This window comes from Populus nigra, chromosome 3 (assembly GCF_951802175.1).
Source record: "Populus nigra chromosome 3, ddPopNigr1.1, whole genome shotgun sequence".
Lineage (NCBI taxonomy): Eukaryota > Viridiplantae > Streptophyta > Magnoliopsida > Malpighiales > Salicaceae > Populus > Populus nigra.
Genome location: NC_084854.1, coordinates 23,576,355 through 23,600,669, shown reverse-complemented (window position 1 = coordinate 23,600,669; position 24,315 = coordinate 23,576,355). Strand labels below are relative to the sequence as shown.

The following is a 24,315-nucleotide window of genomic DNA, read 5'->3' as shown; positions in this document are numbered from 1 at the left end:
TTGTATCCCATGCAACATGTGAATTGCACGAGCAGATCAATATTAGTTTGTTTTATGATAAACAATCTCATACACCAGAGTTAGCGGGATATTAATATTCCGGGTTTAACTATGCACATACAATTTCGACTGCTATTATTTACAAACTATTAATAAATTATTCCTTTTTTAACAGAAGGAGAAGCATCTCTTTGCTCATACATACAACCCATCTGAAAAAAAATAAGGGGCATAAAAACAGTGTTGAGAATTTGAAGTTACCTCAAGAACTTGCTGCAAAATGATTAAAAATGGTCTCAAGTGTTGACTGGCTGATACTGTATTCTGCTATGCCCAGTTGATTTCTGGAGTAAAGAATACCTATTGAGTTTAAACTCACCGAGAAAAAAGAGCATTAATTTAAGATGTAGTGGTGTACTTCACCTAGTTTGTTCGATGTGTCCAAAAACATCCGCAAGCGATAGGTCCTTACTATATGGCAACTGCAATAAAAATTGAGCCGGTCAGTACCTGCAGATGCCATTCTGGACTGCTGGAAGAGAAATGGATGCAACTCACACACATGAGAGCTTGCCCGTGGGCATGCACGCACAAGAAACACACCCCTCACCCTCATGCTAAGAAAGGAATGCATCCTCATTAGCATAAATTGCTTAGGTATATTAGTAGTTGGAATATTGCGAGACCTATACTACTTACGAATGCCCAAAATCTGTAGTTAAACACCCAAGCATTTTTAATGTTTCAAACTAAAATGCTTGCTATCTTAACTTGTTTTTTCTATCACTATTCTTTCTCTAACACTGATGTGAAACTGATTGAGTTGCAAGTGAAACAGATTAATTGAAATGAATTCTTTGCAACTTAAATCAATCAATTTCTATCATCAAACTGATATAAAGCAAATTACAAGGGCTCACAAAATAATTCAAAGGATTTTCTTTTCAAACTTATGATTCATTCACCAGGAACCTAACATTCCTGATTCTTATTTGGGTTTCATAAAGCCTAAAATGGGATTGAAAGAATAAAGTAGAAGGCTCCTGATAAACAAAATCCGAGCTTATGGCTTTTATTTATTATTTTTTTCCACTTTAGTGTTTCAGGCTACATGGGAAAGAATAAGATTGGAAGAATGAAGTGTACAGCTCCTGATTAACAGAACCTCCATGCATCCTTATATCATCCTTCTGGTTCCTTCTGGTTCCAAGAGCCTAGGGCTTTTATTTATTTATTCTGGCTTTGATTGATTCATGCTTGCACCTACTTTCTTTAATAGTAGCACCTAATTTCTCCTTCCATCGGTATTTTAATTCTGACCACTTGGAATTTGATATATTAACATGGAAGTGGGTTTTACAAGGTTTAAGTACCTGGACTTCTACCATGAAATAACAATAGCAGTGTCAGGTCCTTTTCGCAATGGGAAAACATGCAACTACACTCCACCACTGATTAACTAAAGGAATGAAATTCCATATATTTCATTTTATTCCCGAAGATATTAATATTAATGAAACAGAAATGAACTGGAATGGAAAAACAAAACCAGGACAAGAATTTCCAGTTTTATTCAATTTCCATCATCTAGAAGCACGTCAATAGTGAGTGAGCTGTGGATTAGTGAAATTATACCATTTCAAACATCAAAGGTGAAAAACTCCATGGACAAACTCAATAAGAAGATGAAATTATTATGAAGTTTACCTGATATTTAACACTCAAACCATTGCACCCTTGAAATGCTGCCCCAGGAAAGGATGACAGGATAAATGAATCAATAGCAGAAAACTTCTCTATAGCTAACCACCACTCTGAAAATATTGGCAAAGGTATCCCGCCTACAGAAACTCAAAAGCAAATCATAATACTTAGAATTGGAGAAAAGAATGGCTACTATAGTATGAAGCACCAAGCCACTAGCCACACAGAAATCAATAAATTAACTCAAAAAGGTAGAGACTTTTGTAGATTTCCCAAAGTGTTTTTTTTTTTTTGAAAACTATATTATCAAGATTATAGATAAAGTTTACTTATGCATTGTTAACAAGAAAAATATATGGTGACAACTCATAACCGTCATACTAGAAGAATGTTTATGTGTAAGATGGAATGAAACATAATGTGCTAAACGCATAAATGGATTAGAATATATGGTGGTATGTGAAACTCCTAATTACAGAGGAAGAACAAGATGGACTGACAATCAATATGTTCACGGATTATTACCATCTCGAACCAACTGCTCTGATAACTGTTCACCAAAGACCCCATCAGAAATGGGTGTTGAAGATACAAGTGTCTTCACTCTTTCTTCATTTCCAAGCCAGCGTCCAATCAAAATAATCATTTCTTGAGACAAGCTGATCTCCATCACTGATGCATTTTCAGATGTAATGGAGTCAATTCTCCCTATGCAAACTTCAATGTCATCTAGTAAACTTCTTGGATGTGAAGGAATGTCGAAAAGTCTGCTTTGAATGGTTTGGCAAAGGTTTTCCAAATCTACAGAGCTGACTTCGGTAGGCTTAACCTGAGGGCACAAATGGAGAATTTAAAAATTAGATCCAGTCTCTAGAAGGATTGTAAATGTAAGTTCCTGAATCTTATTCATTCAAATTAACACCCTCAAAATAAAGATCATTAATCTTTGAGTCATGACATACCTCTAGTTCAAGGTGATTTCCAAATTGTGTTTTCAAATGCTGAGGACTTCCAATGCATCTTAATCGGCCTCCAACCTTCAAAATTAGAACAGGAGAAAAACAAGTCCTGTCAATGGTCATTACCAGGTTTTTGAAGCTTGTGAAGCACTGAGTGAATTGGTACCATTATTCCTATTCGGGTGCACAGTGCTTGAGCTTCATTCATGCTGTGGGTAGTAAGAATTACTGCTGTCTTCCCTTGTCTGGTTGACAAACGAGATATGACTTCCCACATGAATCGTTTAGCAATAGGATCCATGCCTAAAATCAGTAATAATTAGCATCTGACACTCATTTGAGCTAAAGAAGAACAATAATCTTGAGTTATCGATGATCAAAGAAATTTCCTACTGAGAACAACATTATTTCCCCAAGGCTGGTTCTAGAGGACACTTTGAAAACAATGAAAAAAGAAGATAAATTCTAGATCTAGTGCAAATATGAGTACAAGATGAAAAATCTCAGTTTCCACCAAGAGAACTCTTTGAATTTTAAAAAATGGCTTGAATATTGCATGGAAAGGCAATTCAGAAAAGGTTTCAGGGTCAAAATATGTAAACTACATTTTCTTAGAAAGGAGCCAGTGCAACACATACTTGGGTCTGCTGGTCTCGATATTAGATTTAAATATGTTTTGTTTTCTGTCAGAGCTCCTATAAACATTGCAAAATTGTACATGAAGAAAATGCTTCCAGATAATAGAGAGTAAGATGAGCCATTGCATTAGTATAAAATTGATGAAAGCTCTGTAATATCACTATTAACACAACCTTGAAACAAAAGAAAAATCACAAAATTGATCCAGATACCAGAATCCCAAATGCACACAACATATGGTGCACATTGAATTCAACTAGAGTTTGCACTGGTTAGATATGAAAACATCTATGAAATCAAAAACTGGGATAGAGGTGGGGGTTTAAGAAAGAAAATTATACTGCAAATTCAAAGCTTCATTCTCTACTTAGCAGAAGTGAATATATATGGATGGTGAAGTGAAAACGAAAGGTCAGCTATCTAAAGCAAGTGATGATTACAATGATTTCTGTATCATTATTTTTCAAGAATGTATTAATGGGAAAAAAACCGGCACCCCCTCCCCCGGGTGGGAATTTTCAATGCAAGGGATTGGTGCGCTTACCTGTCGATGGCTCATCAAGAATTACAATAGGTGGATCTCCAATCATTGCAATTGCAACAGACAATTTGCGTTTGTTTCCCCCACTAAGAGTGAAAGATGGTTTGTTGGCATGCTTCAGCAAGTCAAACTCCAACAACTTTTCCATTACAACCTGCCCACAGGATTAAATGACTTGCAATGTCAGTTGGTGAGATTTTTTTCATGTAACTTTTTTGTATGTACAGACTTTTGCTTTATACAGTAGTAAACTAGACATGAATCCTTGCAAATCAAGTTGGAGCACTTATTCACCCTGTAAACTCTAGTTATAGCATTTGGAAATCATGAATAAACCACCAGCTTAGGTTTACAGTACTCTTAAACTTGGAGTAATATACATACATCGTCTATTCTGTAATCTGCAACTCCTTTTATTCTTGCATAAAGCTCGAGATGCTCTTGGACAGTTAAAAATTCCAATAGAGCATCAAATTGGGGACAATACCCAATCTGCAAATGATTGGTACAACATTGGCAAGTTAGATAAATGTCAACCATATATCATCCAACAAGAATCTAACTTCTATCAAGAAAAGGAATAGAAACAGAGAAGTTGAGGCATACATGCCGACGGGCAGCCTTGGGATTTGAACGCATGTCTTTACCAAAAATAAAAGCACTTCCATCAGTTGGAGATTCCTCTCCTGCAACAATTTGAAAAGGAAAAAAATTAATGAAGCATCGATTTAATGATTCTGTAAGAAAGGAGCCTCGTTGAATAAATTAAAGAAACACATTTACAACTAGTCACGGATATCTATCGAAGACATCAGATTATATTACACGAAGAATAATGGAATATACCAGTTAACATTGACAATGTAGTCGTCTTCCCAGCTCCATTCGTTCCTAAAAAGCCAAAACATTCTCCTGCTTGAACTGAGAAAGTCAAAGAACGCACAGCAACTTTTGTACGATGTTTTTCTCCAGGATATACCTAAAACAAGGAAAAGAAATTGCTATAATACAGTAGTAGATTGTTGCAGTATCAGTATACATGAAACAACTGTAATAGAAAACAAATAGGAAATACCTTCCTAAGGTTACGCAAGTAGATGATAGCATTGTCAATGGAACCTGCAAGTACCCTATTTCTTTCTGTTTGCACATCTATGTCTTCATCAAAGTTGAGATCAACAGTTTCTGATGGAGATTTTAGAAGTGGTTCTAAATCATGAGTGTCATGCTGGAGATTCATGATGCTCCTCCAATACTGCTTAATTCCTACTGGAGTCAATTTGTGAAAAGGCAACAGTTCCCACCCAAGTGTGAGAAGAAAGTAACCGATGCTCTGTCACAAGTGGGAGAACTGAATCAGCCCTAGTTCAACAGAAATGTAGGTGTGGATAATAATTATTTTTTTCAATCCCCTTCAATGTCACAAGCTAAGCTTCTCATTATTAGAGAAAAAAGGTTTTTAATGAGCACATCTCTCTACCACCAAAAACTTGCCAGGATGTAACTTTAAAGTTAAAAACATTATAGCAGAAGAGGGGGGTATTAAAAAGTTAACCTCAAAGCCGAGATAACAAAGGGAAGCACCAGTTACATTCCAGTCAAAAACTGCATTACTAGATTTATCTTTCATCCCTTGTCTTAGAAGAGCCAGTGAAGCGAGTCCATCAGCAAAGCAAAATCCTGGTGATAATCTGAAGAAGTTCTGATAAAGCATATAAGGGAAATGACTTCAGCTATGCAGCACTTGCAGAAGAATTCTCTAATTTTATGCAATGCACCATGTTTTTCCAGTTCGGTGTGGTGAGACGGGTGGAAGTGCAAAGTTTTCAAAAATCTCTCTTTTCTGATGCAACTATTGCAGGATGGATAGGTTTATGCTCAAGGATGTGAAGGATGAAGAGTTCCACATCCTATTCATTTACTCAAACCATCCTGTCTCTCTCAACACCCCAAAATAACATCAGATAAATAAAAGTCCTAAAAGGCTTAAAGAAATAGAACATTGTGATAGCTTAAATGAAGTTTGGATATGCTTGATTCTTATAGTTCAAGTTTCTGAATGGAACAAAACCCTTTCTGCCTCTTGTAATGCCCGCTTAGATGTCTTGACATTTGATTGGTTTGAGAAATGTCATGTATGGTCAATACAAAAGCATCTGACTCTGGAGAAAGGAATCAACCTTAAGCAAATTATTTGCACTTGCTGTTGTTTGTATAAGGCCCATGATAAATGAGATAACCATGAGAATCAACCCAGTGAAAAAGTGGACCAACAGAACCACATTCTGCACGTACAGTAAAAACATCAACATTCACTGTGGAGCGAAATTAATGGCATGGAAGTCCGGAAAACTGAATCAGGGAGGGACAGAGCACTACCTGAGCCATAGAGTGTTCAGAAAAGCAGAAGGTAAGGCAATATGTTGAAGACGCAATTGCTAGTCCATACTCTAAGAACATGAGGAACGTTGGCAAGAAGCAATCCTTTCCAATAAACTGATCCAGACCTACAGACCCAAAATAATATTGTCAGCAAGTAATATTGACCATAATATATTATTGTAAAAAAAAAGTGAAAATTTGAGGCAGTCATGGCTGGATGGTGTTTCATCCAGAGCCAATTCAGTAACAAACATAACCAAAGAAACTTTTCTCCTAGTTTGCCATAGTTATGCAGAAAAGTATTCACAAGGGTTATAAACAACAGCATTCAATTTTCAGTACTGTCTAATTCCCAAAAGTATGGAAACTGGAATTTGAATGGAAGTATGCCTGTAGGTAAAAAAGATTCCCAATTAGATATTTTATCCACAATGCTTAAGAAATGGTCATCACTCAGCATGGGTGGAACCTAGAAAAGAATGGGTAGAAACAAGAAAATAAGTAACAAAATATGGTAATAGCATGCTCCCATAAAATCCCTTTAAACTCATTCAAGAATTCTTTCAAAATAGAATATCAAATATATACATCCATTGCCATGTCCATATGAACACCCAGCAAAATGCCTAACGTCGAATGCATCAATCAATATGCTAACCGATAGTACTTATAGAAATGAGAAACCCTATTTTAGCAAGAGATTTTCAGCAAAAAAAATAGACTCCTGAAATTAGTTGAAAAATAAAGAAAATGCAATTGCACTCTCTAGCTTGGTAACTTGTGGCGTATAGCGTGGATAGAAGCTAGGCTTCTCAAGCTCATTGCAGACCTATGCTGTAGAGAAATTTAAGAAAACTCTCTAGTGTTTTATTAAAAGTTTGAATAATAATATTCATCCGAAAATAAACTACACATCCTTATTTATACTAGTCCTAAAATCCTTTATAGGAAAGGATTCCTAATGAAAACTTCCCTAGCTAATAGAATACATCTAACATTAGAATTTCTAAATAATAAAATACTAATTAAATTAAAAGTCTTAGGATAAATAGAAAAACAAATTCAAATACAGTAAGGTAAATAAATACAATCTCACACAATAACTTCTGAGCCTTATTTGAAGGTCTCTCAATCTCTGATCATCATGACGTTCTAACCCTATAGGAAACAGGACCTTCAGAATCTTCTGTCAAAATTTCAGCTTTATCCAACAGTCGGATTATAAGTTATGCTCGATTACCAAACTGCGTTTTGGATTCTTCTCAAACCCCTCAAAACCTAAAAATCTTAAAACATTTATGAAATAACACAATAAAATTTTTTATGCCAAGAATACGAAAGAAATTGCCCCACGTCAACCCCCTCTATTTCTCAAAAACTTGTCCTCAAGTTATTTGTCAAAAATTAAACTTTTCCACTCCAAATGAACAAATATTTTGAATATAGTATTGAAGCCAACATATTCACAAAGTAGCATGTCCATGACCGGTGAGCTTTAAATTTTAATTTTTGATATGAGCTTGCTAAAGAAAACTCCATGTTTAATGTTATAATTTGTCGTTCCTATGAAGTCCACTTGGAGTTCCTTCACACATTCTTTTTCTTCAAACTTGACCTCATCATCATCTATAACTTTCAATACTCCAACCTTTGTATCTAAGAAAAATACAAGATAATCTTTCATAATATTTTTAAGAGAATTGTCAAAAAAAATTCATGTCCTCCGTGTCCTTATTTGCAAGATCTTCATCCATGACTGAAAGATCATCATTTACCACTAGCTTCTCCAACTTAGGGTCAAAAGACTGAAATTGTTTGCCAACACCCTTTTTGATCACGTTATCTTCAACATGATTAGATGACTTTGAAATTTTGCTTTCACTGAACTCCTTCACGTTTTTTCTCCTTGCTTTTTGAGAAGGTTGAACATAAGACAAATAATAAGAAACTATTTGCTTTATCTACCCAATGTAAAATATCTTCATAATCATCTTATATAAACTCCAAATGATCATCTCAAATTTTGCCAAGATGAAATTAAAGGCATACCAAAACGAGTTCTAAAGTCTATAAATTCAAACCACCATTCTTCAACACCACAAGAAAATTGTGTACAAGTCCTACTTTTTTATGATAAGTAACCTTGTTGAAATAAAAGTAAGATTCCAACTCTGCTAACCACTTAATAAATCTTTTCTTCAAAAATCTCCCATCATAGAATGGAATCTCATCAAATTCAGGAACGGGTCTGGGGTTTGGCCTACCTCGAGATATGTCTCCAGACAAGTTTCTCTCCTCTTCACGATCCTTGTCTACATTACCCATTAGCTGAGCTAGATATACTACGGTTTGCTCCAAACAATCAAACCCTTGTTCCCAACAATCTAATTTCTGCTTGAGCCCGCACAACACCCCGAAGGGCCTCCACTCCCACATCGCAAAACAGGTTGCTACTGTCTTCATCTATCAAAGAGGTCGACTACTCTAATATCAATTGACGCGGCGTATAGCATTGACGAAAGCTAGGGTTCTCATGTCCTAAAGTTACAAACCTAAGTTGTATGGGAATTTAGAGAAAAAACTCTAGTGTTTCATTGAAAGTCCGAATAATAATCTTCATATGAAAATAAACTAGATATCCTTTTTTATATTAGCCCTAAAATCTTTTATAGAAAATGATTCATAATTAAAACTTACCTAACTAATATAATCTATCTAGCATTATGATTCCAAAATAGAAAAATACTAATTAAATTAAAAGTCCTAAACTAAATAGAAAAAAAAAATCCAAATACAATAAGGTAAATAAAGACAATCTCGCACAGTAACTTTGGGCCTTATTTGAAGATCTTTGACCTCCGATCATCGTGAAATTTTAACCCAATAGGGAAAAGAACCTTAAAAATCTTCTTTTAAAATTTTAGTTCGATCCAACGGTCAGATTAAAAGTTATATTTGATTTACCAAACCGCGTCTTGGACTCTTCTCAAACTCCTCAAAACCTAAAAATCTTAATCAATAATGAAATAATGCTATACAAATTATGATGCTAAGAATATGGAAGAAATTTCCCCACGTCACACCATGTCCATAAGAAATCAGTCTAATACTAACATGCATCCTAGTAAAACACCAAGTTACACAATTTAACATTTCAATAATTGATATTGCCAACGTACTTACAAAAAGTAACATTAGCATATCATACCATAGCATGAACATATATTGATACATCTAATAAGACAACTTAAGCATCTGAACTACTCGTATGTTGCCAAACATTTTTTGCGATCTATAACTAGAAATTGAAAAATAAATTAATAGCATCTTGGTTATATGCATAAAGTCAGTAACCAATGTGAATGGCATAAATGTGACCAAGCAAAACTCATAAACCTAAATTAAGTTCCTTAGAAGTATATAGACAGGAATGAGAGCCTGGAAACATACCAAAAATATAGAACAGTAAGAGAGCAAAAGATGAAGGAATTAAGAAGCTAATGAAGTCCCAGATGTATGTAGAAACCCAATATGAAAGTACAGAAACCTGAGAGGAAGGACATTATTATAACGTTAGTTTTTTAAATATATTTCCAATAAGCAAAGTTTCATGAGCTGACACCTCTAAAATATGAACATACCCCACTAATCAATTGTTGGTGCTTTGCCTTAACTTCACGTTCCTGCATCAAGCTAGATAATATGAAATACTTCCCATGGAAGAAAAACAAAAAAAATGCAAATATTTATTTCATTGATGTTAGTAACTAGGCATAAAAATAGACTCTCATAAAAATAGATTAGGTGAAGTAGTTTTGGTATCGATCAATGCATGAATTTCAAGCTAGAATAAACTCAGCTAGAGATGCAGTTATTTTAGTAGCTGTATATAACTGGTAAGAGTTATAATAAGTACAAGGTCATATAAGCCAAGAGAAATAATGGTGGTAGTGAAAAGCCAAACATATGATGTTCGGAAGCCAAAAGAACCTTGAACTATTTTTAGTTGTTTTAATATGAAAAGCAAAACATATAAGTGAGGTTGGGTGGGCACCACATTTAGAGTTGTATATACGTTATATTGGACCAATAACATCTCTACAGGTTGTTTAATGAATTTTAACTATATTTCAAAAAACAAAATATGTTCCTTAAACCAAAATAACTCTTTTAGAGTTGAGTCATCTATTTATCACAAGAAATGTAAGACTAGCAATGGAGGAATTTGCAAAAGAAGCAAAAAAGAGGTAAATATTATGGGGCAGGAGAGGACTGGAGGACCATAATCCCATCAAGATGAATAATGCAATTCCCTTTGGTGCAAGGATTTTATATTCTGTTGCCTATATTCATTTAACACTACCAGACCACCTACCAACTTGTAAAGAAACATCCCAAGCTGATGAAATATCAATAATAATCACGTTTTCAAAAAAAAAAAAATTAAGGCCTCAACTTCAATTTTCCAAAGACAACAAATTTACTGTCACCACCAAATTGAAGTTGTCAATATACATTCTAGTAACAAATCACATTATAATGCCATCTAAAATCTCAGAAATGAAACAAGGCCAAAAGCACATGGAAAAAATTATAATAAAATGCTCATTAAAAGAATTACAATGAAGTTGCATGCTAATAAGTGAAATTTTGTTGTAGACATTATCAGATAGGACGCTTATTCTAACTCTTTAGCTTATTACCATGAGTGAGTCCTAAAACAAATTGAACGACATCTGGACCCTGCTGAAATCTTATACAAGATTCCAAGTGAATGAAATTTATCCACAACAACTTCATTGACTACAAACAATTGTTCCGAGAATCATAATACACTAAAATATAACTATCTTCTTGCTAACAAAACTACCACATGCCCACCCAGTAGAGAGATACAGTAAAGCTGTGAAGAAAAGTGCTTAGACTAAACATTTCCCAATAGAGTTCAGAAATAATACCTTCACAATGGCAACTGCGAATGAAGCAGGAATGAATGAGAAGGCGATATTGACAATAATTGCAGCAGAAAAGGCATCCAAATCCTACATATTCACAAGATAATGCAATAAATTCAAGCATTGTCTGAATGGAACTGTTCTGAGAGAGTCATAGAAAGAGTAAATGCCAACAAAGGCACTCCTACATCATGATGTGAAGAACTTCATACAATATAACATCAAACAAATCTCAAGGATCCATTTCGTTATAATTAGAAATAAAACCTGTTCAAATTTCACAATGTCTCAGTATAACTCTTCCCTCAAGTTGAAATTGAATTATAAAGCCTATAGTTCTCCATTCATAACATAATTGGATGCCATGTATCACAGGATAGCAACTAAATACACAATAATAAATGTAAGAGATTGTGTCCCCAATCAAACATGTAGAATGTCTTCCCTAGTACAGCATACCCACCCCACCTCGCCCCACATTTAAAACCTCCAGTGTCCATATGACAAATGTTCCAAATATGATAAACATATTCAGACACAGATTTTTTAGATGATTTAATAGTTTCCATCCCCCAATGGCTTTCCTTCAACATAATTTTCTTTATAGTATTCTCAATAACTGGGATAGAAATCTATAAAAAGAAGTCTAATCCATATGGATCAATCTTTGCTGTCAGCCATTAGAAGGCTTGAAAACATCTAGCATGAGAAAGGAAACATACATGATGTTGTAAGTGCTGGCTTTTGGTCATCGGCAGAGGGTGGTTGCGTGTTTGAATTGTCATATTTTGGTCACCAGTAGCAAGCCTCAAAATCGCAGCATTCATTAGATTGATATAGGTTGGAGCAGCATGCTGACAGGAACTGTTGTGTAGAATGGTATATCCCAAGCTTCCATCATCATGTTGTTTATCCATCACAACGGCCCCATACCTGCACATGATAATATATCATGAAATGAAAAGAAGCATCTGATCAATAAGCCATGCATGGAAGATATAATCAACCAGAAGTTCCAACTGCTTTTCTTGGCAAAAAGTGTTATACCCATAAATTGGCTGTGTCCCAAATTAACAGTCCAATTTAGGAGAAATATCAGTTTACTATCCATTGAAAATCTAAACACATTGTTTAAACAAGTACAATTGAGAAACTACGCTCTGGACCAGCAGGGGATAGCTAATATGAATGACAAAAAGGCCTCTACTAAAAGATTGGTTGCATAAAAGGTGACAATATATGACACCAGCCCAAACCCAGTGAAAAAAAATACATTTAATAGTTATGCTATTACCTGTGGCTTTGTGAAAAAGATATATAGGCTCCATATACAAGGATTTAGATGCTTACACCATTTATTTTATGAAAGAAAAGAATAGATATCGCAAACTTTAGTGCTGCAAAAGTTTCACAATGGTATGAAAAACTGAAACATGATGAAGCTGGCAAGAAGATTGATTACAGATAATACATGATGAAATGTTAAATGCAGTTCAGAAAACTGTATAAGAGAGTGGAAAGAAATTCAGAGTTCAGGTCAACACACCTTGACTGATAGGATTCATTAAAGCTAGACATTAAAAATTCACTCATAGAAAGTAAAACTGGTCCCAAAGTTGGTCCAGCTGCCTTGATTGCATCAGCCAATTCCCTCTCTGCATCAGGGAATCTGTATGCACTTTGTCTAAAGTTTTGAATCCACCCCCCTTTAATATATGCAGCAACCTGCATTTAGCAGCTTTGAAGATCTCAAATGTTCTCAAAAGGAAGTTCAACAGCCAGTCATATTTTATGACTTCAAAGGCTGTGAAAACAGCATACATAACAACAGACAGAAGAAGAAAAAAATAAGATCTACAAACCTCTTTTGCAATAGGCAAGGATAGATCAAAAGGAATTGGACCACCACCACCACCACCACTTAAGAGAGGATTAAAATGTGAAGTTGTTAGAGTAACAGACTGCTGATCAGGATGTGACTTAAGCTTGAGAAAAAGAAGACCAAAAAGCAAGAAAATGGCAGGAATTAGGAGTTGGAAAACAATTGTTTTCCGATCTCTCCGAGCAGATATAGCCCTCTTTATGAATAATGCCTTAGTATGCTGCCAAAATGTTGATCTTGAAATGATACAGCAGCTACAGCACTGCATACCTAAGAAATTGATGAAACTTAAGATTGTGGCGGCCATTAAACCAGAGACTCTCCCCACCATGGCAGATATGAATCCAATAATCTTTTTATAATTTCCCAAATTTTTTGCATCAAAAATTGTTTCGGAAGGGCGATTGTCATAAGCTGCAGGAACTGTAGAGTTAGATGAAAGAATGTTGTTTCTGTCCACGAAATCATCAGTTTCATCGTACCCGCATCCTGCAACTCTCAGGAATACCTCTTCCAGAGTTGTGACTGAAATACCATAACTTTCAATGCCAAGATAACTTTTGTCCTCACTACTACTCATTTCTGATTTAGAAATTGATCTTCTCATGCAACTTTCGATTTCCCTAAACATGCTTTCAAAAGAAACCGATGATGCCAAAGGCAGCTTAAAAGAAATCTCAGTTCCAACCTGGGGAGAGAGTAAACCACAGATGAAAATTAAAAAAGGAAGATCATCAGGGATAACATATTAATAGCATCATGAATACATGAGGAATCTTTTGGGAAACAAGTAAACTTAGAACATGCATGCATGCATAGTAAAAAAGAAAGTGCTAGAAAATAATAAATCAAATTCAGAAGCTTAAATCCAAACACATTAACATAAACAACTCAGAAGCAATCAGGGGTTTTTTGAAAAATTCTTCATAAACTCTATTCTTATATGTTCATCTTAATAGGTCCTGAGAGAGGACAGCTTAAGAAATGTCCAATGCATGTCAAAGTTGATACCTCGCTCACACACGTTGCAGATGGAACATGGCGGTAAACAATATCAGAAGCCACAGAAGCAGTAGGTGACGACTGAAAGAAAAGAGAAAAAATAGCATCATCCAATAGTTTGGTGAAGACCATTATACATGAGCATTAAGAAGTTTCATTGAAAAATATCAGATTGAGGAGCTGACCTTCACTAATGTAAGGGTATAACCAACCCCATACTGATGCTTCAAAAATAGGGAGCTGTTAAAAACAAAGATTGATATGTAAACATCGTGAACTAACAATTATTCTACATAATACAAACCGTCATTTTTTTTTTAACAATTTACAGAATCTCGGATCAAATCGAAGGTGCATAGAATTAAAAAAAGAGGGAAAAGGAACAAAAACATTGATATGGTGTAGTATGCTCCAGATATAACATAATCCGGAGTAACAATTACATCAAGCCAATTTGTAAAAGACACAAATGGCCAATTATTCTACCAGTGTTAACCAACCAAGATTTATCAAGGCATGATCTTGAAAGAAGCGCTCACATAAAAATCAGAGGAAAGTTTGCTTAAAAATGATTTCTCAGAGGTCACAGTAGGAATACTTTGATCCAGCTTTTAACAAAAGCACCAGTCAAAGTTTCATAAGGGATATTGGACAATCACCAAGAAGAGGGCAATTACTTCTCAAAAAGCTACATCTGGTATCAGAATCAGATTAAATGGTGAACTCCATGGCTCTATTAAACTTAAGTTGTCTAGCTGGAAAGAGAATTTATGGAATCGCAGCACAAACCAGAATTTCCCATATAGAAAATTAATTATTGCAGTTATTTTCTAGCCTCTACAGAGTCTAGACAAGAGAGAAAAAATAGAAATAGTAATGATGACTGTAAATTATGCTTTGTTCTGTAACCATTTGGCAATCATCTTAGACAGGTTTTCACGTGTCAGGAGGACGTTCTTTATACGAGTTGTGTAGATTCTAAGAACACAAATGTTATGAAGTGTATGGTCCACAGAATAACAGATCTGCCAATATATTTAAGAAATGATCAAATTAATCCAAACTAACAAAAAAGGGCCTTGCCTTATACTATCTCTAACCACTAAAAGGGGCAAAGTTCCCAAGATTTTATCACCAAAACCATCTAAACTTCTTTTCATTCACCACTTTAATCAATCATTCTCCATAACTGTAGGATTCTTGTATTTGTCTCTTACTATACAAACAAAAATTTCAAAACAGAAAGCTGCTTAAGAAATGTTCATGACATTGCATCGACAACATCATGTGAGCTGCACTCAATGAAAAGAAGGTATGCTACCTTCACCATGTTTGAACTCCAATATAAACCAATCATTTATTTCTAGAATATGTTTTTAGTTCCATTTTCTGAGGAAGGTATATAAATCAAGCATCAGAAATGTGACATCTGTCCTACTCTTAAACTGGTATTTGCCCACTAACAAAATAGTTTCTGAAAATAATGAGGTTTCGTTGACCCAAGAAAATATCAGATAATGGTCTAAAAGAATTTACCTTCCACAGCATTTCAAGGATCCATTAGCCATGATAGCTATCCGATCTCCTAGTTCATCAGCTTCATCCATCGAGTGTGTTGTAAGTAAGATTATCCTGCCCTTCTTTATTCTTTTTATTAACTGCCAAGTCAAGCGCATTGAGTATGGATCCATCCCACTCGTAGGTTCGTCAAGAATTACGACCTGTGACAGACTAATGAGAAATGGTTCCTCACACTTCCAACAACAAGAAACAAGAACATGCTTTCATATTTAAATCACCTTGCTATTTCCTATCAGAGCAATTCCCAGAGATAATTTCCTCTTCATGCCACCAGAAAGAGCCCTCACAGCAGTATTGACCTTATCAGCCAGACCCACCTAAACACCACAAAACAATTTTTTTTCAATTTTTAACTAAGAAAAAGTTCATTCTCCAAGCTCCTACTGCATACCAAAACTTGTACTCGAGCTAAGAAAATGTAGAATATCAAATGTGTAAAGGAAGCCAAACAAAGGAGTGAATGTATCAGTTCAAGGTTGACTGAATGTTATATGCATCCAGGCTTAAGAATAAGGGATGCTATATGTATGCTAACTTACAAAATAAACATTATTGATCGACATAATTCAAAATATTGAGTGAAATATGAAGGACAGATCCAAATTATATGAAGAGAAACTCACTTCATTGACCATATCAGTTACGACCCTCTCCAAAATATCTTCCTTCACACCCTTCAATGCAGCAAAAATTTCTAAATGTTCTCTCACCTGGATAAAGTAATTAACCAATTCAAACTTAATCAATCTCCAAAATTCAGCATCTACCATCTCAAGCAAAAAAAAAAAAAAATGAGATCCATTTAATATACCAGTCAAACAAATCCTGGAATAAAAATTGGAAATCGAAAGCTAGCAACTAAAGAAAATCAGTTATTTATCAACTTGTCCAAGAATGAGTTTTTACAGAGATATCAGCAATAGAGATAGTGCCATAACCACTAACAGGTTCATCTAGTTGTGGCCATAGATCAAATAGTTGATTCAAGTATAAGATTAAGCATCATGACTTTCAGAGGTAGCTTCGTTGAAAATTCCACAATAAGAACTCAAGGAATTTTTCCCTCCCTCACTGTCCATGAATCTGAGTCGTGAACCTCCATAAAGTATTTAAAGGAATCTCAACAGGAACTTCCATGCAACTAAAGAACCCACATTATTTCTCAGATTTGTGTTCCTATTAGGTGAATAGGCAGCAAGGACCGAGCCAAACTTAAGCATGAGTTTTTCCTTTGAGATTATGCAAAAAGCTGGTAAGAATTCTGGCATCCTTCCATCCTAATTAAGCATTAAATTGTACCATGAATTTAGTGGTTCTCATACTGTTATGGTTCTAACAGCAATGAATTGTACTTGATCCACAGCTACAATTACAATCCTAACAGAAAAGATTCAGTTCACTTGCAACCAAAGTGCCATGAAGGTGTCTTAATAATCATGGACAAAAACAGCCAACAGACAAAGATTAAATGAGAAATGAATTGGAAGATATAGATAGTAAAGGATGGATCAGCTGTTATCAAATCTACAGCATTTATTAGTTAAAATAGTATATACTTCATATTACAATTAGCAGATGACTTGATGCATATGAGTGGATTATAACCTTTGAGATCCAGTCATATATAAAAATTGTAGCAACATCACCGCAATCATATCTCTGAAGAAACTGATATTTGCTATTACATTTCTCAAGTTCCAGAATACGCATGCGACAGGCACAATAGCTATCCCAACTATTCCATTTCATCATGAGCACAAACTAAATATGAAAGCGGTTAAAGAACAAAAAAAAACTTCTTATACTACACTTGAAAGGGCAAGTGTTGTAACTGACAAGTTTAAAGACAAAATATGGTCAGTATAGTTCAATTTTCTTAATGTGTCCATGCAAATAACTAGTCCAAAACTTCGGTTGCATGTAATATCCAGGTAGCATGAAGAAGAAATAAACACTTATTGTCAGAATTAAAGAGTACTAAAGGTATATTGTACAACACAAATTGAAAAAACAAAGCATGCTTCTTACTTACAGTCAATTCTGGAAAAAGGATATCATTTTGAGGGCACACACCAAGTCCATTCCGTATCTCATCCTATGAAAGATTACCAATTGAATAATATTATAAACAGAGCAAATGATGATTTAGGTTACTTAGCAGCCCATTCAAACAGAGGAGCCGCAAAGGCAAAAAGGAAAAGGTACTTTGAGAAAAAGAAAACATAATTTACCATGTCTGTTGTGATATTCTTTCCAAATACTAAAGCATCCCCAGAAGTAGGAGGAAGAAGACCAACAAGCATTGAAATTGTTGTGCTTTTTCCAGCTCCATTATGTCCTTGAAAATGATAATTTTATATCAGAACAGCAAAACTGTTATCCTCCAAAATGATAAATAAGGTTTACCTCTTTTCCATAAAAAGCTACAGTACCCAGAGCAATGCATCTGCATGTCATGGAGAAAAACCCAAGCACATACATGTATTTTAGGACTGATAAGAAATTCACTTCTCAAATAAATTTCTTCCAACACTTTGTCAGCTTAGTTTAATGTTCACAGAGAGGGTATTAGATTCCAAGGGATCTACCTAAAAGGAGTCTCAAAGCGTTATGACTTGCACAAAATGACCAAGTCTCTTGACAATCTAGTCAAGTAAGAGTTTGGGGGTGTCTGTGGATATCATTGAGGATAAAAATTGTCTATTACTGGCAGATGTTAAGTCGATTATTTAATGAGATTCCTCATGCAGGTACCTTGAAAGATGACCAGAAGAACAATGTCTGTTTGAACAAGGTACTCTACACTCATTACAATTTATCCCATTAAGTGGGAAAAAGAGGTATCTTTTCACTATAAATAAGAGAGCTATCCTATATATGGTGGACAGAATGGAGCTGGTTAACTTGAGTGATACAAGACCAGTAACTCATTGCCCTTCCAAATTAAAAATTGACTATCAGGGCAGTTAAATCCGATCCAATGATTCTTCAGGTTTTAACCTTGAGAGATCAGATTCATAAAGCTTCTTTTATGCAACGACTATTTATTTTATTAAGGGGAAAAGATAAAAAACACAGAACGATCTCAATTATAAAGCCATTTTAGAAGTGTAGGATTCACAGAGCTCATATCAGAAATGCAAGTGTCACAGACTCAAACAGAATACATATTATCAGAAAAACAACTGTAATTGGTAGAAAATCATCATTTTAATTTTCAGCTATCAAACTAGGAGTTAGAATAAATACAAAAGACCAAGCATGAAACAGAAATGAAGGAGAACCAAGTGAATTACACAACCAACCTAGAAGAGCAAGAATCTGATTTTCATATAAGGTAAGCTGCAAAGAATTGACAGCACAACAGTTTCCCCTTTTAGAAGCATACACCTTACGCAAATTCCTAATCTGGATGCATCTAAAAATTGAACAAAGAAAATGTAAGGAGAATATTCATTATCCAGTGCAAACAGAGATAGCTTCGTATTTAGTGAGTACCTTTTATCAAGTTCTTGTTGCTTCATATCTAAGCTTATTGCTTCAACAGCAGGTTCATGGGTATTATTTCCTAAAAAGCTTGCCCTTTCATTGGAAAGCTCATCGTTAAAGTTGGATTCTAAACTGGAACCATGATGTTTGACAAAATTATTCTTCCTCCAGAAGCACTTCTGGAATAAGAAGTTCCACGGGTAACGCATCCCATTTTCCCTGGGAAGGACCTGATAAGATGACTGATATCAGTAAGGTTCAGAACACATGCAATAGCATAACTAAATATAGCTGCGAACAAACAAGAATTCAGGGTGTGTGCTCCTCTATGGATCATAGATGATACAATCTAACTGTTTCCCATTTCTGATAGGTGAAATAACCATAATCAATTACGGCAATACCTACCAGATGAGAAAAACCACTTAATGCATATATTAATGCATTAAAATTATATGACACGGAGCATAACTTTTCAGTTGCTATGATTTTCTTCCACGCTACAGGCATAGAAGAACTTCAATTATGGCAATGCGTAGCTGTTCAATAAAGCCACTTGATGTGTGTCACTAATTAGTTAAAGAAACTATCAAAATTACATGACTAGGGACTTAACTTTTAAATGGTTATGATTTTATTCAATATATATAAAGCTGTGAAAAAAAATCTATGTTTATGTATATAAAATGTTAATAATTACAGTATCGGTGCTAGAAAACTTGATACTCAACCAAGATAATTCACCATTCCCAACATTATACAAATCTTGACAGAAAGACAAGAAGCCCACTTAAAAACAGTTCTGAAACGGTCAACAATACTGGCACAACAAACTTTACAATCTAAGAGAAACCAATGTTCACAGGATCAACATATACCAGAAACAGATCATTCCATGTAACCAAGCAAGAAACCCCCGCTGGACAAGGGATGTTAACCCTACCAATGACAGAATAAATGTCCCGAAACTATCTTTTGCCAGTACAACATACAGTAAAGGAAGAAACTATACCCATAAGAGTAGAGTATAACACTTCTTCCAACATGCCATGAAAGAAAAAGAGTTTAAGAGATGTACCTTATCAAGGTAGAGGCCAATAGCACAGTATATCAATGTGTCAAATAACATCATTAGAAGACAGACCAAAAAATTCACCCCAGATGACTCCTGCACCAATATTGTCTCAAAAGTTTAGAAGCACATAAAAAGGCTTCTAAAATAATCAAAAGCAAAGGAAGAACTCCAAATACAGAATATACCCGCCATATGTTGCTCCAGCGAAGTCCAACATGAGCACGCTCATAATCGGCAAAGTTAATTGATCCTAGAGCAAAGGCTGTAGGTGATAGCAAAGAGGCGAGGACCTTCAATATCCTATAGGTACAAAACATTAGATAAATATTGCCTGCATTATAAAATATGAGAACTTGCAATAAATGCAACTAGGAAGAAAATGTTCTTCGTTAAACTCTGCCAGCATAAAATTGTTCATAGCATGACTACTTACATAGGGACAGCCGGGTCATTGACAGTGTAATAAGGAAAGAAGGCCCCAAAAAACGAAAGGGTACCCACTGCCACTGCTGTTTTTGCTCGTGTGAAGAATGTAGATATCAAAAAGGACAGCATAATTGCACTGAGTCCAAATGAAAAAAAATACACAAACACCACTGACTTGTCGCTGTACTTGAAAAGGTTATTCAAGGTGCAAGCTGTAATGATCCCAGATGAAATTGCAAACTGCCAAAGTACCAAACTACCAAAAATGAGAAACAGGCTATTCAATACTAAACAGCTTTGCCAAGGGTGAAGCATTTCTAATTTCTAGTAGAACTCGAGCCTAAAAACATGTTAACATAACTTGAGCCGTTGACCAACTTCATTGGAACCTTTCATGGCATTTAATCATGGACTGCTAACCAAAAGAAGAGCAAAACATTGCAAATTAAACATGTGTACATGCATGCATGCATACACGCAATTTGCATACATACAGTATCTTTTTTTCTCACATTAGATAGAATGGCATCAATTGCATCAAGTTATAATCCAAATCTTTCAAAACGAGCAAGTAAGGACATGCAATAGTGGTGATTCAATCCAAAGACATAAGGAAAACCTGTTCACCTGCAAAGCATATGTAATAAACCAAGAAAGATGGAATATCCCGTCTTTCAAGCCCATCATGTAGAGACCTTCTCTTATCTTTTGTTCCTGAAACATTAAAAATCAAGGATGCACTGAGAACAAACACTAACACTGACTGCGCATTTCTCTATTTAAAAATGTCAAAATAAGGAAAGATACAACAAAAGCAAGAAAATCATACAGATATAGAGTAAACTTAATGCTAACTATCATAGTCATTACCAAACCTTCTCGAACACAGAATAACTGATAAGGCCAGAGATTGGGTAGAGAAATCCCAAAAGATACCTGCTCATGCAAGTCCAGGAAAACAAAAAAACAATCTTAATTAACAAGGATAATAGAAAAACTTTGAAACCTTAGGGGTAAAAACACATACAATACTCCCATGACGCTCTTGATAATTGACTGAAATTGATCATCGGTGTATTCACGTGTTGGAAAGGGAGCGATTCTAATTTTTGAAGGGCTAAATTTGGTCCATGGCAACTTGAGCGAGGAAGATTTGTTGAATGAATTGGACGATGGAAGTTCTATATGTTCAGTTGAAGACTCGGTTTCAGTTCGCTGAGAGGCAAATATTATGAATGAATCCACTACCTGCTGAAGCTGCAGAAAGCATGGAAGCTCAACCTTGTTAATTTACTCTTTGAAAAGTGTACGGCATTCCCAGCACAATTTGTAAAGATAAATCTAAAGCATAAAAGGATAAATTAGAGAATCTGTACAGGATTAATAAAAGAGCTCCAATGTCAGGTGCTTGTATATTTAGCCAATTAAGTCGGAAATTTTTAGTTTTGAGCATAAAAGATTGTCTCCACAATTATGAGGTTCCAAAATTCAAAATCAAGACTATAACATACAATCTAACTAAACAATAACAATAGTGCCAAATGTCTAATCCAAATATTTACAAAGAACTTCAAACATGTAAAGCTAATTTCAGTAAGGCATGAAATTTCAATTATTCTTTCCAAACAATTTTGTCCAGTCTTCTTCAAGTTCCAAAAAAAAAAAGCAGTGCATGATAACCATGAATGGAAGGAGCTATAGCTGAAATTTGAAAGCGAAATCCGTAAATGTTTCAAACTACAACAGCCACGCTTGGTTCATAGACAAGCAAAAATAATTTAATAAGAAGTAACTTATAACAAACCTAGACAACATTCAAAGCAAAAACAAATTACCAGCATTTGTAATAAGCAAATAAATATTTGTGGACTGCAGGGAGAAAAATTAACGTGAGAAGAAATAAGTAAACATACAGTGAAAAAAGCGCTGGAGCTGTATTGCATTGTCGGTATTATATTAACACCCAGTTCCAAGTCATTGAGATAAGGTCCATTCACATCCATTATGGTTCTAACATCAGGAAACCCAGAGAAAGCCCATGTGTGATTAAGTCGTATACTGTAATCAAATAGCTGAGGACCTTGATTATGAAATACTACTGCTCCTTTGATTTTTGGATTTGAGCAATTCCTAAAGAAAAGGGGGGAAAGATCATCGTGCATGTCAATGCCGCAGCCTAAAACCATAATAAAAATGAATTGAATCCATGAGGAATGAACTTTTACCAGAATGCCAAGAGTACAACTTACTTGACTTGACTGCAGGTGCCATAAAGATCAGAGGTTAAATATGTTTCCAACTCGAGTTCATCTTTGTAGATCAGAGAAACTTGCTGAAATTACAAAATCAAATCCATGAATCTCTCGGTCACAAAGGCCCTAATCATAAAGAGAGGCGGCGGCGGCAACGACAACAACAACAACAACAGAGGCTATCTAGGACTTCTCCATAGACCACACTTCCATGAAATCTTTGATGGATGTCATACAGAAAAGTATAGAAGTATAACGCACACATGCACAAACCCACATTTTGAGAGTACATCCTTGTTTGGAGGGTACAAATATGTTTTGAACCTGCAAAATCACAAAAAGATGTTCAATGGGTACCTGCAGTAGAGGGAACTTGATTGACATTAAGTTAATCATCATCCTTGTTTCTTCTGTATCCGGTGCAAAAGCCAAAAACTCTCCCCTCACCAGCAATGCCTCCAAAACTTCTTGAAAATTCGGGGACATACCCTTTCCTACTTCTACAAGCATATTTTCCTTTATACACCTGAAACAATTCAACAACCCCACAAAAACATTTACTTCCCACGACATCATAAAGAGCTAATTCCACAACATAAACATGAAATTAAAAATTTGCTATACTTATTCTCTGTATTTGGCTTAAACTAACAAAGTAGAAACAATTTTCGAAACTCTTCATCGTTTTTTGTCACTGAATTATAACCAGCGAAGTAGCATTGAAATTTAAATCACAGTGAAAGTTGAAGATAACTTACGCCTGCGCAGGGTGAATTTGCAAATCAACTCTTGTCCGCACCGCTATTAGCAGTAACATTACAATTGTAGGAAGCAAGATCTGCAAAATCAAAAGCAAATTTTAACAAAGAAAGAAAGAAAACAAAAAAACAATTCATCCTATTAACGGACAGTTACAAAATGAGAAGAAAATAAAAAAAACTCGCATCAATTTGAACAAAAGAAACCAGATGCTTGATTCAAGCACGAGGAAAATAAAAAATAAAAACAAAAATCAAGAAACAGCACATAAGTGATGATCAATAATTAGAATCATGCGAAATAACAAAGAAAATCACAAGAATCGTATAATTTAATCAAAAGTAAGAGAAAAATCAAATAACACTTCAGTCAAATTCGAAGAAAATCGAGTAAATTCAAGACCAAATTGAAAAATATTAAACCTGAACTAAATTAAAAATAAAAATTACCTCAGCAGAAGTGATAAAAGGATGGCGAATTTTGAGAAGCCAATTCTTACGAAGCATAGCCTTCAACTGCCTCGTTGAATTCCCCATACTTCAGTTTTCTTCTTTCAATTTCCTCTCTTTCTCTCTCTACAAAACCCTAAGGACTGGAAGCAGCTATTGGAGAGAGAGACGAGGTGACTAGAGGGAGAGGAAAGTGTGAGGGAAGGTGTAGCTGGTAAAA

General features: G+C 35.1%; 1 protein-coding gene across 2 annotated transcripts; it reads right to left on the bottom strand.

Moving 5' to 3' along the window:
- LOC133689888 (ABC transporter A family member 1) lies at nucleotides 1-24,315 on the bottom strand. Of its 2 annotated transcripts, XM_062109985.1 has the most exons (40): nucleotides 24,096-24,315; nucleotides 23,646-23,725; nucleotides 23,245-23,413; nucleotides 22,885-22,967; nucleotides 22,549-22,765; nucleotides 21,663-21,892; nucleotides 21,511-21,571; nucleotides 21,263-21,349; nucleotides 20,643-20,875; nucleotides 20,395-20,509; nucleotides 20,213-20,302; nucleotides 19,144-19,364; nucleotides 18,951-19,063; nucleotides 17,877-17,983; nucleotides 17,678-17,740; nucleotides 16,269-16,355; nucleotides 15,864-15,962; nucleotides 15,601-15,785; nucleotides 14,250-14,304; nucleotides 14,074-14,145; nucleotides 13,043-13,750; nucleotides 12,727-12,905; nucleotides 11,903-12,113; nucleotides 11,184-11,267; nucleotides 9,867-9,908; nucleotides 9,676-9,772; nucleotides 6,223-6,350; nucleotides 6,024-6,128; nucleotides 5,399-5,545; nucleotides 4,919-5,176; nucleotides 4,690-4,822; nucleotides 4,450-4,529; nucleotides 4,228-4,335; nucleotides 3,847-3,997; nucleotides 2,830-2,966; nucleotides 2,667-2,741; nucleotides 2,230-2,533; nucleotides 1,708-1,841; nucleotides 424-482; nucleotides 1-344 (listed from the first exon to the last, which is right to left on the bottom strand). In XM_062109985.1, exons 1-40 carry the CDS (start codon nucleotides 24,180-24,182, stop codon nucleotides 263-265), a joined length of 5,676 nt encoding a protein of 1,891 aa, XP_061965969.1. In that variant the 5' UTR covers nucleotides 24,183-24,315; the 3' UTR covers nucleotides 1-262. The 2 variants fall into 2 exon arrangements, with proteins under 2 accessions (XP_061965969.1, XP_061965970.1); XM_062109986.1 differs by lacking the exons at nucleotides 22,549-22,765; nucleotides 22,885-22,967; nucleotides 23,245-23,413; nucleotides 23,646-23,725; nucleotides 24,096-24,315 and having other exon boundaries at nucleotides 21,506-21,571; nucleotides 21,663-21,734.